This window comes from Tachysurus vachellii, chromosome 12 (assembly GCF_030014155.1).
Source record: "Tachysurus vachellii isolate PV-2020 chromosome 12, HZAU_Pvac_v1, whole genome shotgun sequence".
NCBI lineage: Eukaryota > Metazoa > Chordata > Actinopteri > Siluriformes > Bagridae > Tachysurus > Tachysurus vachellii.
In genome coordinates this window covers 8,871,612-8,898,382 of record NC_083471.1, presented here as the reverse complement: position 1 = coordinate 8,898,382, position 26,771 = coordinate 8,871,612, and the positions used below count along the sequence as shown (strand labels likewise).

General features: G+C 39.5%; 3 protein-coding genes across 4 annotated transcripts in view; all 3 read right to left on the bottom strand.

Annotated features, from left to right (window-relative positions):
- The window catches only part of lmbrd2a (LMBR1 domain containing 2a), a 52,868-nt gene that overhangs the window by 7,575 nt on the left and 18,522 nt on the right, over nt 1-26,771 (bottom strand). The window contains exon 18 of one of the 2 annotated variants that reach the window (XM_060883439.1): nt 19,081-19,878. The exons of the other annotated variant lie outside the window; for it this stretch is intronic. Coding sequence (XP_060739422.1) covers nt 19,824-19,878 — 55 coding nt within the window. The 3' untranslated portion in view covers nt 19,081-19,823. Of the gene's footprint in view, nt 1-19,080; nt 19,879-26,771 lie in introns of those variants that run through there. 2 annotated transcript variants of the gene reach the window in all.
- On the bottom strand, nt 455-3,675 carry LOC132855359 (serine protease FAM111A-like). The gene is made up of 3 exons (XM_060884247.1): nt 3,576-3,675; nt 2,667-2,735; nt 455-2,550 (listed from the first exon to the last, which is right to left on the bottom strand). Exons 2-3 carry the CDS (start codon nt 2,727-2,729, stop codon nt 850-852), a joined length of 1,764 nt encoding a protein of 587 aa, XP_060740230.1. The 5' UTR covers nt 2,730-2,735; nt 3,576-3,675; the 3' UTR covers nt 455-849.
- On the bottom strand, nt 14,399-17,899 carry LOC132855351 (serine protease FAM111A-like). The gene is made up of 3 exons (XM_060884235.1): nt 17,800-17,899; nt 16,883-16,951; nt 14,399-16,766 (listed from the first exon to the last, which is right to left on the bottom strand). Exons 2-3 carry the CDS (start codon nt 16,943-16,945, stop codon nt 15,060-15,062), a joined length of 1,770 nt encoding a protein of 589 aa, XP_060740218.1. The 5' UTR covers nt 16,946-16,951; nt 17,800-17,899; the 3' UTR covers nt 14,399-15,059.

The window sequence follows — 26,771 nt, the reverse complement described above, 5'->3', positions numbered from 1 at the left end:
ACCTTGATGTCATTTTTTCTTCATCTAGATTTATTTATTTTACAGGAACTGGTATTATTGACAGATAATATATAGGTTTCTCTTCACACTCATTAATTTCAAATGAATTTAAAATCTGTTTTTTTTTATCGTCCTCCTTTATCCTTCCCATGTCTTCATCGACATTAAGCTCACACAGTAAATAAAAATTCACAACAAAATCTGACATTTTGAAAGTTATTATTTGGTGCACTGATGCTGATGTGATGAAGTCAGCGGTGTGTTTGTGAGTCATTTAATGGGGCTTTGAAAGTGTCACTAAAAGTGTTTTATACGATGCCATGAACATTGTGCTGAGCAGAAACTTAAATAACACTCCTGAAACATTTAGCCTCATCAAATAATCAAAGAACAGCATCAGAAGACTCTGATTCATTTTAAATTTTATTTTCTTATTCTGTATTACAGTGATGGAATAAATGAATCAAACACAGAAGCATCATGCAGGATAATGAATATAGAGAAACAAAAAAAATATCATGATTTTATTAAAATTCTGTAATTCTGAGAAAAGAGAAAACATTACAATATATATGTGCTGGTTATCTCCAGTGACAAGCAAGAAAAGAGAGGAAACAGCAGCATGAGACAAAAGCAACTAAATATAAAATGAACCATGCTGAAAATTGAATGAGGGAGAAGATGGCTGGAATCAGTGATTTCTGGATGTTGAACTGAATCACTTGTTGAAAATCATTGATTTTTTCCCCATCCTTTTGATGCTCAAATCCCACATTTGATATTTCAAGACTCTCTGTACTGAAAATTGTGTACTCTGTACCATTATTGTGGTTAATGATGTCATGATCATTATGAAATGTCCATGGGCTGAGGAATTCTCTCCTTTGCTTTGTCAAGAACATATTTCATGTTGTTTTGGGACTTAAAGTGGTGAACTACATCAGATCTTTTCTCATTGCACTCTATGATGATATTCACCAGAATTTGAAGCAGTGAAATTGAAAATCCCATCACACTACTTTTCTTTCTTTCTCCATAAGAATATCCACCGGTGTGAACACCAATGAGGTTGCAGTGCTGGTCAAACAGCGGAGAGCCAGATGATCCATGAAAGAAACAGGAATCGTAAAAGATTTTTGATTTATAGATATCCTTGTCCTCAGCCAAGCACTGCTGTGTTATAACATGAAGGACATGAGGGTCTATGTCCTCTTTTGCAAAAATAAAAGAAGGTTCCATTTGCTTGACCTGGTCCTCTGGGTGTCCAATAATGCAGACAGGACCCTTGGTAGATATATGGCTATAGAAACTCAGCAGTCCAGGGAGATTTACATCACTGCTCAGTTCCAGCAAAGCAAAATCCAGATAGTTCCCCATGTCATCGTATTCCTTCATATAAACAACAGGGTTCTCGTTCACTGGTATCACGTTTACTACAGAGGATAAATCTTCAAAATGGAACACAGCTGTTAGTTTCTGTTTCGGTTCAGAACAAGAGTCTCCAACAACATGTGCGTTGGTGAGGATAAAATTGTTAAAGAGCAGAAATCCGGATCCAACAGCAGAATTATTAGTGCGAATTTGGCAGACAGAGTTTGATCTTTCCATCAACTGCTTCACCTTCTTCACCTCCGAAAAGCTCTGAATGCTTTTATTATACTCCTCTCTGAAGTACCTTTTCACATCAGCATTCTTTCGCAAATTCAGCGTCTTCAACAAGTCTCCATGCTGCTCTCGCAGAAGCTTCAGGATCTCCTCTGTGTTTGAGATCTCTTTTGTGTCTGGGAATTTTCTCCACTTCTTTTCTTTCGGTGGTGTGTCTGTTTTCTTCTCTTGAGCGGAGGTGGAGTTTTGGTTTGGTTTTTCTTCTTGAGAGGTTTCAGGAGCTTCACTTTTTTCATCCTTCACTGTTTCTTCTGACTCCTGACTCAGGTCCTGGCTCGACTCCTGGCTGCCTGTCGGGTGACGAGAGACAATGACCTGAAACTGCTTTCCATCCAGATGATCAACAAGATTAGAGAGATTTGTGATGTTCTTGTTTTCCTGCTCATATAGAGCTCCTTTTTTGACAACCGCATCGGTAAATCTCCCATCACGCTTTAGTGCCATTTTCACTTTTTCCCCTTTCACTGCATACACACACACATAATCCACAGTGCTTTTCAGCTCATTATTCTCCATCACCTTGCGGATATTTTTACCACCCCTGGTCTGAATGTAGAAACAACCCAGATTTTCATGCGAGTTAACAGCGATTTTTGGTGGATTCACTGAATCGCTGTTTCCACCAGATGTGATGAACTCGAGGTCCAGAAGCTCGTTGTGGTTGAGCAAACAGCAGGGGAAATGTGGTGTCACAGCAGCTCTGGGCATCTCCTCTCTCCTGATGACTATTTCCTGCTTAATTTTCTTCTGTATTTCCTTATAGATGCCTTTAAATGAGGAGTCGGTCTGAAGTGTCTCTAGGATGCTCTTAGGGGTATTACAGGTCACTGTGTAGTTCTTGGATTCGTAACAGTATCTAAAGCTGTGTTTGTGATTTTCTGTTTTCTGTCAACATGTAAAACACACAAAATGAGAAGAGTGAAACTTGTATATTACTGTTTCAATATATTAATCAATAAATACGTTTTATTTAATAATGATGAATCATTTGTGTAACTCACCATCTGAGTGGTGTCCGTGTCCAGTCCACTCCTCTCTCCCTCTTCTTTATAACACTTAGCCATTCTTAACTGGAAAACACGCCAAAGTTTAGATTCATTTCGTAACACAGAGAAATTACTGACCTTCATTTTCTGCAGATGTGTCTGACACTTTTAATGTCTTTTGGCTTTCTCTTAGTAGTAAAATCTTCTGTAATAAATGAGCTGAAATCTGACACCACATTTTGTGATCTCATCAGCTGCTCATGATTCAACATGTGAACATGTAGAAAAGTGTCTCAGATCAGAGACATGTCTATGCAGTTAGAAATCATGAAATCAGACTAGAAACCTCTGCTTACATACAATTAAATCTGAACCAGAGCAGTGTATGGATTTTATACTACAGTAGTATCTGAAATTGTATTTTCTGTTTTACAAAAGAGCAATTTAAAGTCTGATCCTGGAAAAGTTCACATTTTGGAGGTAACTAAAGATTTAAAATGCAAAAAACAAAAAACAAACACACACACACACACACACACACACACACACACACAAACCATCCATATCTACTGCATATCTCTTTAATCATTCATAATAATAAATTAATTCAGATGTTTTTACACTATAAACTTCTCTAAGGTGAAATTCCATCAATTAAAATCACCAGGTTGTGTTTTTCATTAAATCCATACATTTCATTACAGTCAGGTCATTATGGAGCTATTTACTTTAAATAAAACACACTAAGCTGTCTATTGTCTAATCTACATGTATTTTAGTAGCCTGTGCTAAGCTAATGAAGCTAATAAAAACCCTTTTATTTTTAAACAAACTCGACCTGATTAATGTTACATTCGTTTTTTATAAACAATAATCACGGTTATTCAGCAGTACGGTGAAGTATTAATGTAATAATTGACTTACTTTCTCACTTCAGATTAAACACGGCTTCGGGATTTACCTCAGATTTGTGTGAGAAGTGAATTTCGCGCCCAGACGTTTTCGAGGAATTCGCCAAAAATACTTTAATCTGATTGGCTCTTTGATAGTTTCGATATCCCCAAAACCGCCAAGAATGTGACGTCATCGCAGAAGTACCGTATAACATGATATATTGGGTCACATTGATGGTTTATCCTCTGAATAGGAGACTTTCAGCGAGTTTCTTACCTTGAAGTGTGACTCAAAGTTTAATTACAATTCTAAAACTCCATAAAGACTTGATTTCCATGGACAACTTGGGGCCCAGTCAGTCTGTTAAATAATTATAAATTTTTACCTCTTATGAGTTGTTCTATCAGGTATTAAATATTAAATATGGGTCATCAACAATAATGTTTCACTTTATCTTTAACTCACTGTCCAACTCTTATATTAAATCTACTAATCTCCAGGTTGTTAAAGTCACCAGCAAATAAATAAATATCTTTCAGTCAGCTGGCTGATGATTCATCCTTGTTTGTAAAGGACAGCCCTCAAGTGTCTCTAGCTGTAAGTATTGTAAGATATTACAGATAAATGCACCCAGATTCCACTTCAAGATACTCATCAAAAAGAGCTCATTCCAAAAAAGGTTTAAGTATCATAAGGTAATACATTTAGAACTCTAAATGAATAAACTGTGATTACCATTTAAAGTGACCATTTGGTTCATAACAATTGTAACAATACCAAACCAAGGTATACATGACCATGATTAACAGTTAAAGACTATCAGGCTAGACAACAAGGTGAATCCCAGACATTTGGGAGACACTCAGTTCTTATGCTCAATACACATCCAAAGAGAAACCCCATTTAAACTACAAAAAAGGGAAAACAGTATAAAATGCTTGAGTATGATTTGTCCTGGGTTCTTACTGACTCTTCATTAAGGACGTCACCCTCATCGTTTTATTTTCACACATTTTTTTTATTTCTTACAGTATTTTATTGGTGTTTACAAATCTTGAAATCTTGAACTGCTAAAGTTCAGTTTCTAACATGGCTTTAATACTGAACCTGAAATCCTAAATTGTGCCTGTAAGGGCACATCAGTAAAACTGATGTCTCTTTGATTCTTTTGCTTATATGTGTGTGAATGAGATTAAGTGAAGAGTCAGAGGATTAAAATACACATCACCTGAAACATCTGTTTATTTGAGGTCCTTCAAAAGCAAAAATAACAGCAAAACATTTCAAATTAAATATTTCAGTTAGACAAAGAACCCAGTGAGAACAAAATGTTTAAAAGATGCATGAGAAGGAGATAAAACCATCTTCCCCTTTTAAAGAACGAAACAGGAGGGATAAAGTGATGCCATGTAGCTGTGCACAGAGATGCGAGTGTTTGGGGTCAGTTCCAGTCTGAATATCATTGAAATTTCTGCTGCACAAGGAGCCTACGTTCATCACTAATGAAATAAGCACATGGGCAGCAGCAGTGAAGTCAGGGTACACCTGGGTGAAAAGTTCACAAAAACAAAATAAAGTCCCAGTGTGTAACCAAACCCCCAAAAATGATCATTAGCACACACCTTTATTCACAGCTTTGGGTCTGACATAAACATAAACAGACAGAAGATCACTCACGCTAGCTAAATATTTAATATTCTCAATCCTTTAGAATTCTGTATTAACTACAGACACTATGGTTACTAAAACTGTGAGAACCTCCCAACACAAACACACACACACACACACACACACACACACACACACACACACACACACACACACACACACACAATTTCTCTTCATAAAGTGAAGTAGTGCAAGATTGGTGTCTCCCTCTTTCTCAACAATGATCCCTTGCTGTTTTTCACACATCGTCGAAGATGCGAGTGCGAGATACTGAGTTGGAGAGATAACTATACCTAGAGAGAGAGAGAGAGAGAGAGAGAGAGAGAGAGAGAGAGAGAGAGAGAGAGATTTCATACTGTTTATTGAATTCAGAATTGAGCTTTGTGATAAAAATTATTTAAAAACTACATGAAACAATACACATCCTGATGTGATACAAGATATGAAAAAAGTAATAGCCATTTCTAACATGTCTTTCTTTTCTCTTATACAGTATTTGGTGCTACATTCACACTCATCTTGTCTTAATTTTTTTAAACGCCACATGTATATGCATGTTTGAAACTGCTGCTGAGTTGGTGTTGTGTATGTGGTTTACAACAGCATGACTATGACACGCCTGAATCAATATTTTCTGGAGTGCTAAAGAACCCTTGAAGTAAAGTTGCCAGTTGCTTCTGGTTATTTCCTTTGACAATCGAGCATGCAAGTCCATTTCTACCCCTAAGGAGCAGGTGCTCTGCCTGGCCACATCCGAAGTGAGGAGGACACTATCCAGAGTCAACCAATGGAAAGCTGCTGTTCCAGATAACATACCAGGGAGAGTGCTCAGGGACTGTGCTGTTCAGCTGGCAGGTGTCCTCACATTGACTTCAGCTAGGCATGCAACACAATCATCCCCCAACAACTGGTGAGGAAACCTCAACACTCAAACCTCGAGCCTCAACACTCCACACTGTAACTGGATTAAGGACTTCTTGACAGAAAGACCGCAGGCAGTGTGCATTGGCAACAAAACATCAGACACCATCACAGTGAGCACAGGTGACCCACAATGCTGTGTACTCAGCCCTCTGCTGTTCACGCTGCTCACCCACGACTGCGTGGCAAAGTCAGTATCCAACCTCAACATCAAGTTTGGTGATGACACAAGAGTATTGGGACTCAACAAAAATGACACCATACAGAGAGGAGATGGAACAACTGGTGAGCTGGTGTCATGACAACAATATGTCTCTAAATTTAAACAAGACAAAGGAGATTGTTGTCGACTTCGGGAAAGGGCCGGCTATCCACCCTCCCTGCTCATCGGCCGCTCCATAGAGGAGAGAATCAGTAGTACCACATTTCTGAGGACCTCAGCTGGAGTACTAATACCATCTTCACAGTGAAGATGGCACAACCACGTCTTCATCTCCTGTGAAGACTAAAGGAAGCCAGCCTCCCACCACCCATCCTTACCGCCTTCTACAGAGGAACTGTGGTAAGGGTCCTGGAAAGATGCAACACTGTGTGGTATAAAAACTGCAAAACCATAGAACGCAAGACCCTACAGCACATAGTGAGGACAGCTGAGAAGATTATAGGTGTCTCTCTCCCCTCTATCCAGGACACCTTCCAGGCATGATGCATATGTAGATCCTCTGCCATTATGAAGGATCCATCAATCCCACCCCAATCTGTTCGCTTCTTTCCCTAAGCTGTCAGAGCACTGAACACTCTTCACCTTGCTCCAACCTGCTTAATTGTGCACTGTGTATATTAAATGGACATACACTAGACACAAACACACATCTGCTCTGAGCCACTTTATTGTCTACTAAAATGCACACTGGTCAAGTAACACATCTGCTGACATTTGCACTCAGGGACTTTTGCACACATTTGCACACAGTCACCTCTGACTGTGCATTTGCCCTTTAATCTACATTCTTACTACATTGACCTCATACCTCACATCTACCTCATACTTCACATACCATAACTCTAGGATGGTAAATGTTTACGGCTAATTTATGTTTACTATTTATTCTTTACTGTTTAAATTCTACTTCACTACCTATGCACCTTGGTCCGTAGTAACGGCATTTCATTCTTTTGTGTACTGTGAATGTGGAAGAATGTAAAGATTGAGTTGAGTTGAGAGACTGTTAATTATCTAAACATCCAATGAACCCATAAGAAACACTTTTTTCACAACTGTGTGGTTAAACCATAATATTGTTAGTGTGTGTGTGTGTGTGTGTGTGTGTGTGTGTGTGTCTGTGTGTTACAGTCCTATGTGTGTTATGATGAAGAGGCAGGGGTGTTTGAGGGCGATGAAGTTGATGTGTCAGTGGATGATGTACTCACAGTTGTTAAACAAAGAGAAGCTCAGATCTCATCAAAACAGCACACCAATGCTCAAAACACAGAAGTGCCGTGCTTTTGCTTAATCTAAAAGAACATGAATCTTTCCATATTTACATGTAATAATCTCCCAATCTGTAACTATTATGTTCCTTTGTGTGTTTGTGTGTAGGATCTGGAGGATATATTTCAAAGCCTCGGCTTTAAGCCAGAAGACAAGATCCCATTTCGTTTGCTAGCGCAGCAGTCTGTTCTTCAAGAGTTGATGGACTCATCGCAGACACACACATAAACACACACACATATGTTCAAATCACATGTAAAATGGTAAACAAGGTCATCAGAATTGTAACAATACAGGGATTTGTGCTAAACTGCATACAAACGGACAAGACTAACAGAATTGGTCTGCTAATAAAAATGAGACTGAGACTGAGAATGCACAAGTAAATGTTTAAAGGACTTTTACTGTCGTTTACACGTTTTGGACAGAAGACTTTTAACAACGGGACAAAAAATACAGCAAAAGATCAGTCGACAATCATCATCATGTGATGAACATATCATGAACATCAATTCAATTCAATTCAAATTGATTTGTATAGCGCCTTTTACAATTGACATATAAAGATCATTCATTCATTCATTTTCTACCACTTATCCGAACTTCTCAGGTCACGGGGAGCCTGTGCCTATCTCAGGCGTCATCGGGCATCAAGGCAGGATACACCCTGGACGGAGTGCCAACTCACTGCAGGGCACACACACACTTTCATACTACAGACAATTTTCCAGAGATGCCAATCAACCTACCATGCATGTGTTTGGACCGGGGGAGGAAACCGGAGAACCCGGAGGAAACCCCTGAGACACGGGGAGAACATGCAAACTCCACACACACAAGGTGGAGGCGGGAATCGAATCCCCAACCCTGGAGGTGTGAGGCAAACGTGCTAACCACTAAGCCACCATGCCCCCCTCCATATAAAGATTAGATATAAATAAATATAAGATTCTTCTTCTTCTTTCGGCTTTTCCCTTCAGGGGTCGCCACAGTGAATCATCTCTCTCCACCTAACCCTATCTTCTGCATCCTCAACACTTGCACCCACTAGCTTCAAATCCTCATTAATTACATCCATATACCTCCTCTTTGGCCTTCCTCTTTGCCTCCTGCCTGGCAGCTCCATGTCCAACATTCTCATACCAATATACTCACTCTCCCTCCTCTGAACATGTCCAAACCATCTTAATCTCGCCTCCCTAACTTTGTCCCCCAAACGTCCAACATGGGCTGTCCCTCTGATGTACTCGTTCCTAATCCTGTCCAATCTTGTCACACCCAAAGAGTTCAGTTCAGCTACCTCAAGCTCTGACTCCTGTCTCTTCTTCAGTGTCACTGTCTCTAAACCATACAGCACGGCCGGTCTCACCACTGTCCTGTACACCTTCCCCTTGATTCTTGCTGATATTTTCCTATCACACAGAACTCCTGACACCTTTCTCCACCCACTCCAACCTGCCTGCACTCGCTTCTTTACTTCTTTCCCACTCTCTCCATTTCTCTGGACTGTTGACCCCAAGTACTTAAACTCCTGTACCTTCTTCACCTCTTCACCCTGTAACCTTACTATTCCACTTCCCTCCCTTTCATTCACACACATGTACTCAGTCTTACTACGACTGACTTTCATTCCTCTTCTCTCCAGCGCAAACCTCCACCTCTCCAGGTTTTCCTCCACCTGCTCCCTGCTCTCACTACAGATCACAATGTCATCTGCAAACATCATTGTTCAAGGAGACTCCTGTCTGACCTCCTCTGACAACTGGTCCATCACTATAGCAAACAGGAAGGGGCTCAGAGCCGATCCCTGATGCAGTCCCACCTCCACTGTAAACTCCTCTGTCTGACCTACAGCACACCTCACCACTGTCCTGCTCCTCTCATACATGTCCTGCACCACTCTGACATACTTCTCTGCTACTCCTGACTTCCTCATACAGTACCACAGCTCTTCTCTTGGCACCCTGTCATACGCTTTCTCTAAGTCTACAAACACACAGTGCAACTCCCTCTGACCATCCCTATACTTCTCCATCAACATTCTCAGAGCAAAAATTGCATCTGTTGTGCTCTTTCTGGGCATGAAGCCATACTGCTGCTCACAGATTTCCACCACCTTCCTTAACCTAGCTTCCACTACTCTTTCCCACAACTTCGTTGTATGGCTCATCAACTTTATCCCCCTATAGTTGCTGCAACTCTGCACGTCACCCTTATTCTTAAAGATCGGCACTAACACACTCCTTCTCCATTCCTCAGGCATCCTCTCACTTTCTAATACCCTGTTGAACAAACTAGTTAAAAATTCCACTGCTGCCTCTCCTAGACACTTCCAGACCTCTACCGGGATGTCGTCAGGACCAACTGCCTTTCCACTTTTCATCCTCTTCAAGGCCTTCCTGACTTCATCCTTTCTAATCTTATCTACTTCCTGTTCCACAGAGTTCACCCCTTCTACTCTTTTTTCCCTCTGATTTTCCTCATTCATCAGCTCCTCAAAGTATTCCTTCCATCTCCTCTGTACACTCTCCTCACTTGTGAGCACCCTTCCATCTCTATCCTTAATAATTCTAACTTGCTGCACATCCTTCCCATCTCGATCCCTCTGTCTAGCTAACCTGTACAAGTCCTTCTCTCCTTCTCTAGTGTCTAACCTAGTGTACAACTCATCATATGCCTTCTGCTTGGCCTTAGACACCTCCCTCTTCACTCTGCGCTGTAACTCCTTGTATTCCTGTCTATTCTCTTCAGTCCTGTCCATATCCCACTTCTTCTTGGCTAATCTCTTCCTCTGTATACTATCCTGAACTTCCTCATTCCACCACCAAGTCTCCTTATCTTCTTTCCTCCTTCCAGATGACACACCCAGCACCTTTCTCCCTGTCTCCCTGATCACTTCTGCTGTAGTTTCCCAGTCATCCGGCAGCACTACCTGACCACCCAGAGCCTGCCTCAACTTCTGTCTAAATTCCTCACAACATTCCTCCTTTTTCAGCTTCCACCACTTAGTTTTCTTCTCTATCTTTGACCTCTTCCTCTTACAGACCATCAGAGTCATCCTACACACCACCATCCTATGCTGTCTGGCTACACTCTCTCCCACTACCACTTTACAGTCACTAATCTCTTTCAGATTGCCTCTTCTACAAAGGATGTAGTCTACCTGTGTTCTCCTACCTCCACTCTTGTAAGTCACTCTATGTTCCTCCCTCTTCTGAAAATACGTGTTAACCACAGCCATGTCCATCCTCTTAGCAAAGTCTACTACCATCTGTCCTTCAAGGTTCCTTTCCTTAACTCTAAACTTGCCCATCACCTCCTCATCACCTGTGTTCCCCTCACCAACATGTCCATTAAAATCCGCTCCTATCACCACTCTCTCACCCGTGGGAATACTCTCAATCACCTCATCGAATTCACACCAGAATCTCTCTTTCTCCTCTAACTCACAACCTACCTGTGGGGCATAACCACTAACAACATTCAACATCACCCCTTCAATCTCTAACTTCAGACTCATCACCCTGTCTGACACTCTCTTCACCTCCAGAACATTCCTCACAAACTCCTCCTTCAGGACCACACCTACCCCATTTCTCTTACTATCCACACCATAATAAAACAGCTTGAATCCTGCTCCTATACTACGAGCCTTGCTACCCTTCCACTTGGTCTCCTGTACACACAGTATATCCACCTTCCTTCTCTCCATCATATCAGCCAGCTCTCTACCTTTCCCTGTCATAGTACCAACATTCAGAGTCCCTATTCTCAGTCCTACACTCTTACCTTTCCTCTTCTCTCTCTGTCTGTGCACTCTCCTCCCTCCTCTACTCCTTCGACCAACAGTAGCCCAATTTCCACCGGCGCCCTGTAGGTCAACGGCGCCGATGGCGGTCGTTGTTAACCCGGGCCTCGACCGATCCGGTATGAAATTCTTACTGACAACTCGCATGGTTAGATTTGGCAATGTTTTATGCCGGATGCCCTTCCTGACGCAACCCTCTCTATTTATCCGGGCTTGGGACCGGCACAGAAGTCACTGGACTGTGACCCCCATGGCTAGATTAATAAATATAAGATTAATATTATTATATTTTAGATTAATATTAGATATATTTAAATGTGTATGTATTTATCCCCAATGAACAAGTCTGAGGTGACTCAGGCAGCAGTGGGGAGGAAAAACTCCCTTGGATGGTAAAGGAAGAAACCTTGAGAGGAACCAGACTCAAAGGGGAACCTTATCCTCATATGGGTGACACTGGAGGGTGTGCAGAAAAAACAATAATATACACACGCTTTACTGTATGTGCTGTTTTGTACAGTTTTGAGTCAGTAGGTTCCTCCTGAAGGTGACACTGACACCAAATCATTTAACATTGAACTATGTGAGGAACAGTGCAATCAACACTTCTGAAGCATCACAGGCTTTTTTCTGCAGGACTTTTCCAGAGTTTTGGCGATCCAGCAGAGTTCTTCAGTGGAACATCCAGCAAGTGAAATAACAAATTTGGTGGTGAAACACAAATTTTTATTAATTACTAAGAACGATCCTGGTGTAACTGTTACTTCTCTAAGCTGGAATGAGAGGAACAGGGCACCAGATCAACAGGAAAAGGTGTTATTTGTTGTCATCAAGTTATTGTACCTTCTTTTTGTTCAAGACACAGAGGGCAAACCCACTGGATGTCTGTGGCTCAGAGTGAACAGTATTTCATATGTTTATGAAGCCGTTGTCCTCTAAAGCTTGAGGGATGATTAAACTGTTTAGAAAATTTATTCCATTTTGAATGTACACTGCAATGGCAGACTCTGAACATGAACATGAGTTTCCGGTCCTGTATTTCTAATTGGTTTATGATTTTTTGCTGTTCTGCTAACAACACCATTAATCCTACTGGCTGAAAAAAAGTTGAAACGCAGAACAGTTTTCTAAAACAAAGTGACACTGCCTTAGTTTTATGTTAACACAAATTCTAAGAGACACAACAAACACATGAGACATGCTTCTCTGTGGAACATTCTAGTTATTCATTGGACAGCTTGTAAACATTGATTTTTATTAATTACAATGCATTTTTAAGGAAAGTAACAGGGCTGTGTCCTCAGTTTCTTATCATTATTTAAATGTGATTGGATTATCAGCTACAGCAGTGGTGTGGTGTTTTAAACAAGTGTTTCACGGGGAGTTTATTATAGAAAATGTACAAAAATAACTAAAAAAAGACAAACTGAGGATAAAACAGCTACTATATGGTAATGTTAAACTTGAGAAATAAATAAACTTCTACAACTAAAATATTCCAAAGCTAGAAGCTCTAAGCAGTGGCGGAGCCAGAAGGGTGTCCGGGGTGGCACTGAACACCCCTGACATCTGATTGGCCATCCCAGGTGCCACCCCAAATTTTTATTTGAGAGCATTGGAAGTTTGATGCTGATTGACATCTCAGTTCACCTATCAAAAGAAGTGAAATGAGATTATGAGAGATATATTCTACCTCTAATGAGCAATTATGGGATTCATCCATGCTCCTTGCTAGGGTAATTTGTGTCATAGTCTGTGGACCCCTTAAAGTTGCCTTTGCCACCCTCTGGCCACCCCATGTATAAAACTCTAGTTCCGCCACTGGCTCTAAGTAGCAGTGGTTAAAGCTGAGGCCATCTAAACAGAACGGTTGCCAGGCAACACTCAGACACAGCAACACTGGTTATAAAAGCTTCACACTCATTTATACCCAAGTCCAGTAAGTGGCAGTAAAGCACCTTTTGGCTTTATTGCAAAACAGCACTTAGCACTGTAGACAACAATGCTGATATAACTGTCAGAAATAAGCCCCCTTTTCACCTAGATGGTTTAACAACTATTTTAATAGTATTCTGTCTGTGTTTGATGATTCTGGTAATATCTTAACTTATGTGCAGTTTATGAACCTCCATGGCTTCCCAGTTTCACTGACAGAATAGAAAACCTTGGTAGAAGATATCCCAGTAGGTTTAATCCAATTAGCTAAAAATTACCTAATATTTAATAAGGGCAATGTTTATGTGTCCTGATTTGCTTTTGGGTGGTATTTTTTATTTTAGACAGGAAATGCAACAACAGACATATTTGTAAACTTTTTCAAATAAAAATAAAGATTACTCGAGAGGTTAATTCTACTGGGATCTCTTTATATCAGATACAGTCTGGAGAAGAACCTGGCTCTTACTGACCAGGGTTTGTATATCGAACAAGGTTAGGGAAGTCCATTTTAAAATTCTTCATAAAACCACATTAACTCCTTCATTTCAAAATATTCTGACATTGATGAGACTTGCTCATCTTGTGGCCTTGTGGAAAAACAGCTACATGTTTTTTTTTATTGTAGCATTAATAATAGGTTTTGTGTTGATTTAAGTTCTTATATTTTTAGCCCCATAAATGTGGTTCATTTGTCCTTAAAGGTGTTGTTTATTATTATGAAAACCCAAAACATGTATCTCATGAATATGTTGTCAATTTCTTAATTTTCTATGCAAAGTTCATTATCAACAAGCAAAAAGTGGCATCCTCTTTGTGTTTTTCTTTTTTTTCTTGAACTTTCTAATTTCGTTTCTTAAACTTATAAATAACAAAAAAAGGAAAAAAGGTTGACGCTTTATGAATTATGTTAAACTTGATATTGTGATTTTTTATGTCTGTATATGCGCAAATTCATGTTTGTTTTTCTCCATAAAAAAAACACTGTAGAATTTATTACAAACTGTCATCAATGGTGCAATGATGCTGATGAGGCCAGAGGTGTGTTTGTGAGTCATTTAATGGGGCTTTGAAAGTGTCGCTAAAAGTGTTTTATATGATGCCATGAACATTGTGGTGAGCAGAAACTTAAATAACACAGTCCCATGCTAACAACATGGAGGAGACACAAACATCTACATTTAGTCTCATCAAATAATCAAAGAACAGCATCAGCAGACCCTCTGATTCATTTTAAATATTATTTTCTTATTCTGTATTACAGTGATGGAATAAATTAATCAAACACAAAAGAATCATGCAGGATAATGAATATATAGAAAAATAAAAAAAATCATGATTTTATTCAAATTCATTACATTTGTAATTCTGAACCTCTCACCTCTACCAGTTAAAAAAAAATACGAATGAATATGTTACAGTTATTAAAGAGAAAACATTACAATATATATGTGCTGGTTATCTCCAGTGACAAGCAAGAAAAGAGAGGAAACATCAGCATGAGACAAAAGCAACTAAATATAAAATGAACCATGCTGAAGATGAAGGCAGTCCCAGTGAGGGAGAAGATGGCTGGAATCAGTGATTTCTGGATGTTGAAGAACTGAATCACTTGTTGAAAATCATTGATTTTTTCCCATCCTTTTGATGTGCAAATCCCACATTATTGTGGTTAATGATGCCATGATCATTATGAAGTCTCCATGGGCTGAGGAATTCTCTCTAGCTTTTCCTTTGCTTTGTCAATGACATATTTCATGTTGTTTTGGGACTCAAAGTACTGAACTACATCAGATCTTTTCTCATTGCACTTTATGAAGATATTCACCAGAATTTGAAGCAGTGAAATTGAAAATTCTATCACCTTTTTTTTCTTTCTTTCCTCTTCATAAGCATATCCACCGGTGTGAACACCAATGAGGTTGCAGTGCTCGTCAAACAGTGGAGAGCCAGATGATCCATGAGAGAAACAGGTATTGTAAAAGATTTTTGATTTACGGATATCCTTGTCCTCAGCCAAGCACAGCTGTGTTATAACATGAAGGACATGAGTGTCCTCTTTTGCAAAAATAAAAGAAGGGTCCATTTGCTTGACATTGCCCTCTGGGTGTCCAATAATGCAGACAGGACCCCTAATAGATGGAGGGCTATAGAACCTCAGCAGTCCAGGGAGATTTACATCACTGCTCAGTTCCAACAAAGCAAAATCCAGATAGTTCCCCATGTCATCGTATTCCTTCATATAAACAACAGGGTTCTCGTTCACTGGTATCACGTTTACTACAGAGGATAAATCTTCAAAATGGAACACAGCTGTTAGTTTCTGTTTCGGTTCAGAACAAGAGTCTCCAACAACATGTGCGTTGGTGAGGATAAAATTGTTAAAGAGCAGAAATCCGGATCCAACAGCAGAATTATTAATGCGAATTTGGCAGACAGAGTTTGATCTTTCCATCAACTGCTTCACCTTCTTCACCTCCGAAAAGCTCTGAATGCTTTTATTATACTCCTCTCTGAAGTACCTTTTCACATCAACATTCTTTCGCAAATTCAGCGTCTTCAACAAGTCTCCATGCTGCTCTCGCAGGAGCTTCAGGATCTCCTCTGTGTTTGAGATCTCTTTTGTGTCTGGGAATTTTCTCCACTTCTTTTCTTTCGGTGGTGTGTCTGTTTTCTTCTCTTGAGCGGAGGTGGAGTTTTGGTTTGGTTTTTCTTCTTGAGGGGTTTCAGGAGCTTCACTTTTTTCAACCTTCACTGTTTCTTCTGACTCCTGACTCAGGTCCTGGCTCGACTCCTGGCTGCCTGTCGGGTGACGAGAGACAATGACCTGAAACTGCTTTCCATCCAGATGATCAACAAGATTAGAGAGATTTGTGATGTTCTTGTTTTCCTGCTCATATAGAGCTCCTTTTTTGACAACCGCATCGGTAAATCTCCCATCACGCTTTAGTGCCATTTTCACTTTTTCCCCTTTCACTGCATACACACACACATAATCCACAGTGCTTTTCAGCTCATTATTCTCCATCACCTTGCGGATATTTTTACCACCCCTGGTCTGAATGTAGAAACAAGCCAGATTTTCCTGCGAGTTAACAGCGATTTTTGGTGGATTCACTGAATCGCTGTTTCCACCAGATGTGATGAACTCGAGGTCCAGAAGCTCGTTGTGGTTGAGCAAACAGCAGGGGAAATGTGGTGTCACAGCAGCTCTGGGCATCTCCTCTCTCCTGATGACTATTTCCTGCTTAATTTTCTTCTGTATTTCCTTATAGATGCCTTTAAATGAGGAGTCGGTCTGAAGTGTCTCTAGGATGCTCTTAGGGGTATTACAGGTCACTGTGTAGTTCTTGGATTCGTAACAGTATCTAAAGCTGTGTTTGTGATTTTCTGTTTTCTGTCAACATGTAAAACACACAAAATGAGAAGAGTGAAACTTGTATATTACTGTTTCAATATATTAATCAATAAATACGTTTTATTTAATAATGATGAATCATTTGTGTAACTCACCATCTGAGTGGTGTCCGTGTCCAGTCCACTCCTCTCTCCCTCTTCTTTATAACACTTAGCCATTCTTAACTGGAAAACACGCCAAAGTTTAGATTCATTTTCTAACACAGAGAAATTACTGACCTTCATTTTCTGCAGATGTGACATTTTTAATGTCTTTTGGCTTTCTCTTGGTAGTAAAATCTTCTGTAATAAATGAGCTGAAATCTGACACCACATTTTGTGATCTCATCAGCTGCTCATGATTCAACATGTGAACATGTAGAAAAGTGTCTCAGATCAGAGACATGTCTATGCAGTTAGAAATCATGAAATCAGACTAGAAACCTCTGCTTAAATACAATTAAATCTGAACCAGAGCAGTGTATGGAATTTATACTGCAGTAGTATCTGAAATTGTATTTTCTGTTTTACAAAAGAGCAATTTAAAGTCTGAACCTGGAAAAGTTCACATTTTGGAGGTAACTAAAGATTTAAAATTCAAAAAACAAAAAACAAACACACACACACACACATACACACATACACACACACACATACACACACAAACCATCCATATCTACTGCATATCTCTTTAATCATTCATAATAATAAATTAATTCAGATGTTTTTACACTATAAACTTCTCTAAGGTGAAATTCCATCAATTAAAATCACCAGGTTGTGTTTTTCATTAAATCCATACATTTCATTACAGTCAGGTCATTATGGAGCTATTTACTTTAAATAAAACACACTAAGCTGTCTATTGTCTAATCTACATGTATTTTAGTAGCCTGTGCTAAGCTAATGAAGCTAATAAAAACCCTTTTATTTTTAAACAAACTCGACCTGATTAATGTTACATTCGTTTTTTATAAACAATAATCACGGTTATTCAGCAGTACGGTGAAGTATTAATGTAATAATTGACTTACTTTCTCACTTCAGATTAAACACGGCTTCGGGATTTACCTCAGATTTGTGTGAGAAGTGAATTTCGCGCCCAGACGTTTTCGAGGAATTCGCCAAAAATACTTTAATCTGATTGGCTCTTTGATAGTTTCGATATCCCCAAAACCGCCAAGAATGTGACGTCATCGCAGAAGTACCGTATAACATGATATATTGGGTCACAATGATGGTTTATCCTCTGAATGGGAGACTTTCAGCGAGCTTCTTACCTTGAAGTGTGACTCAAAGTTTAATTACAATTCTAAAACTTCATAAAGACTTGATTTCCATGGACAAATTGGGGCCCAGTCAGTCTGTTAAATAATAATTATAAAATGTTACCTCTTATGAGTTGTTCTATCAGGTATTAAATATTAAATATGGGTCATCAACAATAATGTTTCACTTTATCTTTAACTCACTGCCCAACTCTTATATTAAATCTACTAATCTCCAGGTTGTTAAAGTCACCAGCAAATAAATAAATATCTTTCAGTCAGCTGGCTGATGATTCATCCTTGTTTGTAAAGGACAGCCCTCAAGTGTCTCTAGCTGTAAGTATTGTAAGAAATTACAGATAAATGCACCCAGATTCCTCTTCAAGATACTCATCAAAAAGAGCTCATTCCAAAAAAGGTTTAAGTATCATAAGGTAATACATTTAGAACTCTAAATGAATAAACTTGATTAAGTTCATTCATTTATTCATTCGTTTATTCATTAGTATGGGGCATCAAGGATCGCCACTAAACAAATGGTCTGTGACTGTGATTACCATTTAAAGTCTCCATTTGGTTGATAACAATTGTAACAATACCAAACCAAGGTGTACGTGACCATGATTAACAGTTAAAGACTATCAGGCTAGACAACAAGGTGAATCCCAGACATTTGGGAGACACTCAGTTCTTACGCTCAATACACATCCAAAGGGAAACCCCATTTAAACTACAAAAAAGGGAAAACAGTATAAAATGCTTGAGCATGATTTGTCCTGGGTTCTTACTGACTCTTCATTAAGGACGTCACCCTCATCGTTTTATTTTCACACATTTTTTTTTTTATTTCTTACAGTATTTTATTGGTGTTTACAAATCTTGAAATCTTGAACTGCTAAAGTTCAGTTTCTAACATGGCTTTAATACTGAACCTGAAATCCTGAACTGTGCCTGTAAGGGCACATCAGTAAAACTGATGTCTCTTTGATTCTTTTGCTTATGTGTGTGAATGAGATTAAGTGAAGAGTCAGAGGATTAAAATACACATCACCTGAAACATCTGTTTATTTGTGAGGTCCTTCAAAAGCAAAAATAACAGCAAAACATTTCAAATTAAATATTTCAGTTAGACAAAGAACCCAGTGAGAACAAAATGTTTAAAAGATGCACGAGAAGGAGATAAAACCATCTTCCCCTGTTAGACACAAAGAACCAAACAGGAGGGATAAAGTGATGCCATGTTGCTGTGCACAGAGATGCGAGTGTTTGGGGTCAGTTCCAGTCTGAATATCATTGAAATTTCTGCTGCACAAGGAGCCTACGTTCATCACTAATGAAATAAGCACATGGGCAGCAGCAGTGAAGTCAGGGTACACCTGGGTGAAAAGTTCACAAAAACAAAAGAAAGTCACAGTGTGTAACCAAACCCCCAAAAATGTCACATTATTCATTACGTGTGTAATGGTTTTTCCCCAGCAGCTAACTGAGCGCTGTTACCGATCTGTTAGCACTCTGTTACCACTCTTTTAGCACTCTGTTAGATCATTAGCACACACGTTTATTCACAGCTTTGGGTCTGACATAAACAGACAGAAGATCACTCTCGCTAGCTAAATATTTAATATTCTCAATCCTTTAGAATTCTGTATTAACTACAGTCACTATGGTTACTAAAACTGTGAGAACCTCCCAACACAAACACACACACACACACACAATTTCTCTTCATAAAGTGAAGTAGTGCAAGATTGGTGTCTCCCTCTTTCTCAACAATGATCCCTTGCTGTTTTTCACACATCGTCAAAGATGCGAGTGCGAGATACCGAGTTGGAGAGATAACTATACCTAGAGAGAGAGAGAGAGAGAGAGAGAGAGAGAGAGAGATTTCATACTGTTTATTGAATTCAGAATTGAGCTTTGTGATAAAAATTATTTAAAAATTACATGAAACAATACACATCCTGACGTGATACAAGATATGAAAAAGTAATAGCCATTTCTAACATGTCTTTCTTTTCTCTTATACAGTATTTGGTGCTACATTCACACTCATCCTGTCTTAATTTTTTTAAACGCCACATGTATGCATCTTTGAAACTGCTGCTGAGTTGGTGTTGTGTATGTGGTTTACAACAGCATGAGTATCACACGCCTGAATCAATATTTTCTGGAGCGCTAAAGAACCCTTGAAGTAAAGTTGCCAATTGCTTCTGGTTATTTCCTTTGACAATCGAGCATGCAAGTCCATGCCTACCCCTAAGGAGCAGGTGCCCTGCCTGGCCACATCGGACGTGAGGAGGACACTATCCAGAGTCAAACAATGGAAAGCTGCTGTTCCAGGTAACATACCAGGGAGAGTGCTCAGGGACTGTGCTGTTCAGCTGGCAGGTGTCCTCACATTGACTTCAGCTAGGCATGCAACACAATCATCCCCCAACAACTGGTGAGGAAACCTCAACACACAAACCTCAAGCCTTAACACTCCACACTGTAACTGGATTGTATACGTCTTGACAGAAATACCACAGGCAGTGTGCATTGGCAACAGAACATCAGGCACCATCACAGTGAGGACAGGTGCAGGTGCCCCACAATGCTGTGTGCTCAGCCCTCTGCTGTTCACGCTGCTCACCCACGACTGCGTGGCAAAGTCAGAATCCAACCTCAACATCAAGTTTGGTGATGACACAAGAGTATTGGGACTCAACAAAAATGACACCATACAGAGAGGAGGTGGAACAACTGGTGAGCTGGTGTCATGACAACAATATGTCTCTAAATTTAAACAAGACAAAGGAGATTGTTGTTGACTTCCGGAAAGGGGCGGCTGTCCACCCTCCCCTGCGCATTGGCCGCTCCATAGAGGAGAGAATCAGTAGTACCACATTTCTGAGGACCTCAGCTGGAGTACTAATACATCTTCACAGTGAAGAGGGCACAACCACGTCTTCATCTCCTGTGAAGACTAAAGAAAGCCAGCCTCCCACTACCCATCCTTACCGCCTTCTACAGGTGGTAAGTGTCCTGGAAAGATGCAACACTGTGTGGTATGAAAACTGCAAAACCATAGAACACAAGACCCTATAGCACATAGTGAGGACAGCTGAGAGGATTATAGGTGTCTCTCTCCCCTCTATCCAGGACACCTTCCAGGCACGATGCATATGTAGATCCTCTGCCATTATGAAGGATGCATCCCACCACAATCTGTTCGCTTCTTTCCCTAAGCTGTCAGAGTGTGTTTATTGTGTACTAAAATGCACACTGGTCAAGTAACACATCTGCTGACATTTGCATTCAGGGACATTTGCACACATCTGCACACAGTCACCTCTGACTGTGCATTTGCCCTTTAATCTACATTCTTACTACATTGACCTCATACCTCACATCTACCTCATACTTCACATACCATAACTCTAGGATGGTAAATGTTTACGGCTAATTTATGTTTACTATTTATTCTTTACTGTTTAAATTCTACTTCACTACCTATGCACCTTGGTCCGTAGTAACGGCATTTCATTCTTTTGTGTACTGTGAATGCGGAAGAATGTAAAGGTTGGGTTGAGTTGAGAGACTGTTAATTATCTAAACAAATCCAATGAACCCATATGAAACACTTTTTTCACAACTGTGTGGTTAAACCATAATATTGTTAGTGTGTGTGTGTGTGTGTGTGTGTGTGTGTGTGTGTGTTACAGTCCTATGTGTGTGATGATGAAGAGGCAGGGGTGTTTGAGGGCGATGAAGGTGATGTGTCAGTGGATGATGTACTCACAGTTGCTAAACAAAGAGAAGCTCAGATCTCATCACAACAGCACACCAATGCTCAAAACACAGAGGTGCCGTGCTTTTGCTTAATCTAAAAGAACATGAATCTTTCCATATTTACATGTAATAATCTCCCATTCTGTAACTATTATGTTCCTTTGTGTGTGTGTGTAGGATCTGGAGGATATATTTCAAAGCCTCGGCTTTAAGCCAGAAGACAAGATCCCCTTTCCTTTGCTAGCGCAGCAGTCTGTTCTTCAAGAGTTGATGGACTCATCGCAGTACCTGTTGGCAGTGAGTGTTTACACACACGCACACACACACACACACACACACACACACACACACACACACACACACACACACACACACACACACACACAAACACACACACAAACACACACCCATATGTTCAAATCACATGTAAAATGGTAAACAAGGTCATAAGAATTGTAACAATACAGGGATTTATGCTAAACTGCATACAAACGGACAAGACTAACAGAATTGGTCTGCTAATAAAAATGAGACCGAGACGGAGAATGCACAAGTAAATGTTTAAAGGACTTTTACTGTCGTTTACACATTGTGGACAGAAGACTTTTAACAACAGGACAAAAAATACAGCAAAAGATCAGTCGACAATCATCATCATGTGAGACAAGGCAGGTGACGTCAGTGTAAAATGATTGACAGAAGTTGTGGGTGTTGTAAAACTTTACGATCCTTAAATCACTATATTATGAACATCAATTCAATTCCATTCAAATTGATTTGTACAGTATATTTTTACAATTGACATATAAAGATTATTCATTCATTCATTCATTCATTCATTCATTTTCTATCCAAACTTTTCGGGTCACGGGGAGCCTGTGCCTATCTCAGGCGTCATCAGGCATTGAGGCATGGATGGAGTGCCAACCCATCGCAGGGCACACACACTCTCATTCACTCACCATGGACAATTTTCCAGAGATGCCAATCAACCTACCATGCATGTCTTTGGACCGGGGAGGAAACCGGAGTACCCGGAGGAAACCCCCGAGGCGCGGGGAGAACATGCAAACTCAACACACACAAGGTGGAGGCGGGAATCAAACCCCAACCCTGGAGGTGTGAGGCGAACGTGCTAATCACTAAGCCACCGTGCCCCCCTCCATATAAAGATTAGATATAAATAAATATAAGATTAATATTATTATATTTTAGATTAATATTAGATATATTTAAATGTGTATGTATTTATCCCCAATGAACAAGTCTGAGGTGACTCAGGCAGCAGTGGGGAGGAAAAACTCCCTTAGATGGTAAAGGAAGAAGCCTTGAGAGGAACCAGACTCAAAGGGGAACCTTATCCTCATATGGGTGACACTAGAGGGTGTGATTATAAATACACAGTCTGACAAATGTTGTATTGATGCAAAGACCACATGGAGCTGGCATCTCCTGTCACTCACATCAGTCAAACTATATTCATTAGGAATGTCACTGAAACAAAACATTTCTTTAGTTTCTGAATGTTTCTAGTAAAAAGAAAAAGTGCAAAATGAAGTGTAATTGAATTGAGACAATTATGGGGACCATTGTGTCAACATTTACTCACACACACGCACACACACACACACACACACACCATGCAGAAAGAACAATAATATACACACGCTTTACTGTATGTGCTGTTTTGTACAGTCTTGAGTCAGTAGGTTCCTCCTGAAGGTGACACTGACACCAAATCATCTAACACTGAACTATGTGAGGAACAGTGCAATCAACACTTCTGAAGCATCACAGGCTTTTTTTTCCTTTTTTCTGCAGGACTTTTCCAGAATTTTGGAGATCCAGCAGAGTTCTTCAGTGGAACATCCAGCAAATGAAATAACATCTAACACATCACCAGGAGCTGAGTAACTGTGGAGCAAAGTACAGAAAATGATTCCACTCTTTTAAATTCAGTAGTTTTGAGAGTTATTCATTATTAGCATGATAGATATTAGTTATTAGCAGTTATCTTGCTAATATGCATTAAATTTACACAGTGCAGAGAATTTTCATTTCCTCTTATACTGTACTATTTTTTTAAAAGTTTTTATGTGATGTAACAGCAGCCGAGCTTCCTTCTACATCGAGTTCTCCAGCACCACATTATTTCTGGCTCTGTGTAGATTTAAAGCACTGACTTTAGCTACAAAGCAAAACCACAGCCCACATCCCTAAAAGAAGTTCCCAACATGCACATTGACGGCTTCTACTCTGAACTGTGTTCATCACCTAGTGCTCAACCGGTCATTTCCTGCTTCACTAACTCATCTCTAACAGGGTTCTAGAGCACTTTTGTGATTAGACTCTGAGTGAATTAGCATTAGGTTAAGTTTTTGAAAACCATGAAGTGCTTCTGCTGATGCAGTAAATGTAATTACACACTTGCTAGAATCATACTGCTTTGCATTAATAAATAGTTTATAGACTGTGTGGATTTCTGTGTGTTTGTGTGTCTCATTAACCTACATTAACCTACGAATTTGGAGGAAATCTGATTTTTATTAATTACTAAGAACGATCCTGGTGTAACTGTAACGTCTCTAAGCTGGAATGAGAGGAACAGGGCAGCAGATCAACAGGAAAAGGTGTTATTTGTTGTCATCAAGTTATTGTTGCCGACCTTCTTTTTGTTCAAGACACAGAGGTCAAACCCACTGGATGTCCGTGGCTCAGAGTGAACAGTATTTTACATGTTTATGAAGCCACGTTATCCTCTAAAGCTGGAGGGATGATTAAACGGTTTAGAAAATTTCCATTCTGAATGTACACTGCAATGGCGGATTCTGAACATGAACATGAGTTTCCCGTCCTGTATTTCTAATCGGTTTATGATTTTGTGCTGTTCTGCTAACAACACCATTAATCCTACTGGCCGAAAAAAAGCTGAAATGCAGAACAGTTTTCTAAAACAAAGTGACACTGCCTTAGTTTTATGTTAACACAAATTCTAAGAGACACAACACACACATGAGACATGCTTCTCTGTGGAACATTCTAGTTATTCATTGGACAGCTTGTAAACATTGATTTTTATTAATTACAATGCATTTTGAAAGTTTGATGCTGATTGACATCTCAGTTCACCTATCAAAAGAAGTGAAATGAGATTATGAGAGATATATTATACCTCTAATGAGCAATTATGGGATTCATCCATGCTCCTTGTTAGGGTAATTTGTGTCATAGTCTGTGGACCCCCTAAGGTTGCCTTGGCCACCCTCTGGCCACCCATTGTATAAAACTCTAGTTCTGCCACTGGCTCTAAGTAGCAGTGGTTAAAGCTGAGGCCATCTAAACAGAACGGTTACCAGGCAACACTCAGACGCAGCAACACCGGTTATAAAAGCTTCACACTCATTTATACCCAAGTCCAGTAGGTGGCAGTAAAGCACCTTTTGGCTTTATTGCAAAACAGCACTTAGCACTGTAGACAACAATGCTGATATAACTGGAAATATTTTTGTTGAGTCCCAAGTTGGAAATAAGTCCCCTTTCCCCCTAAATGGTTTAACAACTATTTTAATAGTATTCTGTCTGTGTTTGATGATTCTGGTAATATCTTAACTTATGTGCAGTTTATGAACCTCCATGACTTCACAGTTCCACTGACAATAGAAAACCTTGGTAGGAGATATCCCAGTAGGTTTAATTCAATTAGCCAAAAATGACCTAATATTTAATAAGGGCAATGTTTATGTGTCCTGATTTGCTTTTGGGTGCTATTTTTATTTTAGACAGGAAATACAACAACAGACATATTCGTAAACTTTTTCAAATTAAAAGGAAGATTACTCTGAGGTAAATTCTACAGGGATTCCTTTATATCAGATATAGTCTAGAGAAGAACCTGGCTCTTACTGACCAGGGTTTGTATATCGAACAAGGTTAGGGAAGTCCATTTTAAAATTATTCATAAAATCTAATCGAAATCGAAGTTATCTCCTTCATTTCAAAATATTCTGACATTGATGAGACTTGCTCATTTTGTGACCTTGTGGAAAAACAAAAAATAGCATTAAAAATAGACTTTGTCTTGATTACTTTGTCTTGATTTTTCTTTTTAGCCCCATAAAGGTGGTTCATTTGTCCTTAAAGATGTTGTTTGTTATTGTCACGGTGAGACAAAGGCAAGTGTGGATCCAAATGCAGTTTACAGTTTTTAATTAATCCTAACACAAAACAGGGCAGACAGGAAACAGGAACATAGACACAAACATACAACACGCAACAACGACCAACACCAGGGAAGTGAACAAACAGAGTAGATATAACAAACAGGAACCAATCACAGCGCAGAGACAATCAGAGACTAAGACAACACACCTGAGGGAGAGATGGAGTTCAATTAGTGTCCATGGTAACCAATGAGTGGGCGGAGCAAACAATTAACAGCAGGGCAGACAGAAACAGGGTAAAACACAGACAGACTTATTACAGTTATTATGAAAACCCAAAACATGTATCAGACCCTCTGTACAGGGGTCCTACAGGTTTCCTCTAAATTCCCTAAATTCAAGTCTTTTTAAGACCTTTTTAAAACCATTTATATAAAAAATTAATACCTATTTCACGTCCCTACCAGCAAAGAAAAACAAAATCCTTGAACTTGTGTTCATTTATTTTTCAAATGTGGAATGGGTAAAAGATAAGCCAAGCAGTGTGAAAAATAAAAACATTTCAGTAGGCCACAAGAAAGTTTGCTGAACAACGTTAGGTTGTTTTTTAACATGAGCTAGCTACTTATTCCGTGCTGGGAATATGGGGAACTGAGAGACCCCTGAACAATAAACATCGAAAATCAGAACTCAACAATAAATTTAATTAAATTAAGAAACACAGTCAACTCCTTAGCTCTTCACTCAGGGCAGCAATGTCTTTATCAAGGACAGCCAGCTCCGTCAACTTCTCCTTATGGCCTCTCC